The sequence below is a fragment of the Rhinopithecus bieti genome, unplaced genomic scaffold (assembly GCF_001698545.2).
Source record: "Rhinopithecus bieti isolate Rb0 unplaced genomic scaffold, ASM169854v2 scaffold_5846, whole genome shotgun sequence".
In the NCBI taxonomy this organism is placed as follows: domain Eukaryota; kingdom Metazoa; phylum Chordata; class Mammalia; order Primates; family Cercopithecidae; genus Rhinopithecus; species Rhinopithecus bieti.
Window position 1 is genome coordinate 172,391 of NW_016805019.1, and position 3,946 is coordinate 176,336.

The 3,946-nt window shown below is 34.8% G+C and overlaps 1 protein-coding gene across 1 annotated transcript in view; it reads right to left on the reverse strand.

The window, feature by feature from the left end:
* The window catches only part of METTL14 (methyltransferase 14, N6-adenosine-methyltransferase non-catalytic subunit), a 26,583-nt gene that overhangs the window by 17,153 nt on the left and 5,484 nt on the right, over window positions 1-3,946 (reverse strand). Inside the window, exons 3-5 of the mRNA XM_017870880.1 lie at window positions 2,706-2,757; window positions 2,405-2,527; window positions 1,945-2,045 (exon numbers count right to left, since the gene is read on the reverse strand). Of these exons, the coding sequence (XP_017726369.1) occupies window positions 1,945-2,045; window positions 2,405-2,527; window positions 2,706-2,757 (276 nt within the window). The remainder of the gene's footprint in view (window positions 1-1,944; window positions 2,046-2,404; window positions 2,528-2,705; window positions 2,758-3,946) is intronic.

The following is a 3,946-nucleotide window of genomic DNA, read 5'->3' on the forward strand; positions in this document are numbered from 1 at the left end:
AACCTTCTCCTAAAGAACCTGATTAAGATTTGTACTTAATTTCTTGGATAGTTATTCAAAGCAAAGACAATAAGTGTTTCTTCCCAAACAGGAAGCATATTTATAACAACATAAATTATATGAACTTCCTAATTTAAAACCAAAATACAAATATTAGTAACTTTAACATCAAAGAAAAAAAGAAAAGAGTTTATAAAGCTTCCTCAATCAGTGGTTGCAGATCACATTTCAAATAAAATGAATTTGAAGATTTTATTATAGTCAAGTTTCAAGACAGCAGAGTCAGCTTCTAATCATCTACAAAACAGAAGGCACAACTTTTCCTCAATCTGTAATAGCTTTCTAAGTATGTTTTCTTTGCCTTGGGGAGGCAGGTATCCTAAGAGCAGAGCAGTTTATATCTAAATCTGGTTATACAATTTAACCACAAATATTTATGCTACATCTACATTTGCTTACAAAAACATTAAAATTGGTTTCTCTACTTCAGGAGTAATGTTGCTTCCAAGTAACAAAGGAAAAACTAAATTTGATTATATCAAAAATAGAATGTTTGTGCTACAAAATATACTATCAAGAAAGTGACCCACAGAATGCGAGAAAATATTTGCAAATTATTCATCAGGTAAGAGACTTGTACTCAGAATATGTAAAAAATACACACCCACACCCACACACAAAGAGAATATATAAGACTGTTGTTATTCAACAGTAAAAAGACAGTGAAACAATTTAAAAATACATAAAGTATTAGGATATCTAAAAAAGATATTTCAATGGCCAAGAAGCATATAAAAAGATGCTCAGTATCATTAGTCACTAGGCAAATGCAAATCAAAACTACAATAAAATACCACTTCACACTTACTAGGATGGCTACCATAAAAAACAGATAATAGTAAGTGCCCCAGATGTGAAGAAACTGGAACCATCATACATTGTTAGTAAAAATGTAAAATGGTGCAGCTGCTTGGAAAAACACTTGAGTAGTTGTTAGAAAGGTAAACATATATAATGGCATATTACTTGGCAATTTAAAAACATGAAGTACAGGCACATGCTTCAACATCAATGACCCTTAAAAACAGGCTAAGTGAAAGAAGCCAGTGACAAACCACCACACATTATATAATTTCATTTACATGAAATGTCCAAAATAGGTAAATGTATAGAAATATAAAGTAGATCAGTAGATACCTAAGGCTGAGAAGGGGTAGATGAGAGAGAGGAAATGGGGACTGACTGCTAATGGGTACAGGGCTTCCTTAGGGGAGATGCAAATGTTCTAATATGGATTGTGGTAATAGTTGCACAACCCTGTGGATACATTAAAGAAAAACACTGAATTATACTCTTTAAGTGAGTGAATTGTACAGTATATAAGTATTATCTCAATAAATCTGTCTAAAACGCAAGAATAGGCATAGTACCAAACTGAAGCCAAAAAGAAACAAACAAAAAAATAGTAATATTGATTGACAGAAAAAGAAGGTATACCGGGCCGGCGCAATGGCTTACGCCTGTAATCTCAGCACTTTGGGAGGCCGAGGCAGGCAGATCACCTAAGGTCAGGTGTTTGAGACCAACCTGGCCAACATGGTGAAACCTTGTCTCTACTAAAAATATAAAAATTATCCAGGTGCGGTGGCAGGTGCCTGTAATCCCAGTTACTTGGGAGGCTGAGGCAGGAGAATCGCTTGAATCCGGGAGGCAGAGGTTACAGTGAGTCAAGATCTCCCCACTGCACTCCAGTCTGGGCAACAGAACAAGGCTCTGTCTCAAAAAAAAAAAAAAGAAAGAAAGAAAAGAAAAAAAGAAGGTATATCAGGAGCACTGAGAACAAAAAAAAGATGTCAAGCTGGGAAAAATATTTTGTTAGAAATATTTACAAAGTGGACAAATTACATGCATGTAATTGAGAGTCAGCAATAGCGTATTCCGAACAAATCTGACATACCTACATCCCTGATGAAATTCTGAGGTCTATGTCCAGTGTCTACAAAATGTTGGCAGTAATCATTATGGGGATTTAAGCTCTGTGTTCCCTAAATTAAAAAACAAAATTAAATTTGTAACATGCACTGTAATGGCAGATAAATTATCTCTACTTTGTTTTCTATTACAAGGTCATACAAAATGCAGTCAATTGATAGATTTAAAAATTAGTAATATTTGAAAATACGACTAAAATTATTACTTTTCAGTAGCTACTGGTATTAATATACCTTTATCTCACACTAGCCAAATATCAGAAGACTATTTCATGAGTAATTTTAAATAATCTTTATTTCATAACAATGATCCTTCAATAATTGAAAAATATCTTGAAGACAAATAGGTATTTAAAATCTTTTCAGGTATAGAGCTTAAATGTGATGAGTTACAAAATTTGAAAATTATTTACCTTAAGAAAAGTACTAGAATCTTTGTAAATCTCTTCTTCATATGGCAAATTTTCTTCCTCCTGTTGCATTTCTAGTTCATCCTTGAAAAACATAAGATTAAGTAAATGTTTTACAAATAGGGGCTATTTCTCTAATTATCACATCTTGATTAAAACTCAACAAATACTTTATTTCCTTAAGATTTAATAAATGTTTTAAATTAGCACTGAAGTCAAACATTGAAGTCTTTGCTTTCCCATCATTAGATCTAGCTAGTTGATTATTTTCATTAAAAAATTTCCTATCATAAATAATAATTACTATAACTACTATTTTGTTGATTGATTTGTCTAAAACTATCTCATATACAATACTATAAACGTTAGAGTCTAGTTTGAGTCATGAAAGATATGACCACCAATGTTGCAATTTTATTTCCATTAGATTAAACCATATGAAACTGCTATGCTTATAGGTCAAAAAGGTTAGAATATCAGTAACTGCATATGGTTCCACCTAAAATAATCACAAGCATTTAAGTTACGTATTATCAGAACTGCAACACATAAGACATTATTCGCGAGATTAGGTATTATTTCACTGAACTTTCTAGAGATTTTATTGAAACCATACATTCTTATCTCTATTATATACAATTAACTTGAAAAAAACAGAAGTAAGTTTTTTGGACTATAATACTTTCAACTATTTCAACTAAATATTGCAACTACCAGTTAGAAGTTGGGTTTTCCTTGAGGCTCTTTCAGAAATATTTCTACAATGTAGTCTAGGCCATAAATCCTAAAAATATCTTGATTGTACTACCCAATATTGTTAACATGGAATAACAACTCCTCAAAAAAGACTACTGCAGCCTCTCAAAATCTGATCCAATCAATTACCCAAAGTTTCGTGGGTTTTTTTTCTTTTTTTTTGAGACAGAGTCACTCTGTTGCCCAGGTTGGAGTGCAGTGGCATGGTCTCGGCTCACTGCAACCTCTGCCTCTCAGGTTCAAGCAATTCTCCTGCCTCAGCCACCTGAGTAGCTGGGATTACAGGCATGTGCCACCATGCCCAGCTGACTTTTTGTATTTTTAGTAGAGACAGGGTTTCATCACATTAGCCAGGAGGGTCTTGAACTCCTAACCTTACGTGATCTGCACGTCTTGGCCTCCCAAAGTGCTTGGATTACAAGCGTGAGGCACCACACTGGGCCCAAAGTTTATGATACACTTATATCCTCAGTTGTCTTTAAGAATATTATTGCCTAGTGCTGATCAGGCACTATGGCTCACACCTACAATCCCAGCACTTTGGGAAGTCAAGGCAGGTGGATCATGAGGTCAGGAGTTCGAGACAAGCCTGGTCAATATGGTAAAACCCCATCTCTACTAAAAATACAAAAATTAGCCAGGCGTGGTGGTGTGTGCCTGTAGTCCCAGCTACCCGGGAGGCTGAGGCAGAAGAATAGCTTGAAACCAGGAGGCGGAGGTTGCAATGGGCTGAGATCAACGCCACTTCACTCCAGCCTGGGCAACAAGAGTGAGACTCCATCTCAAAAA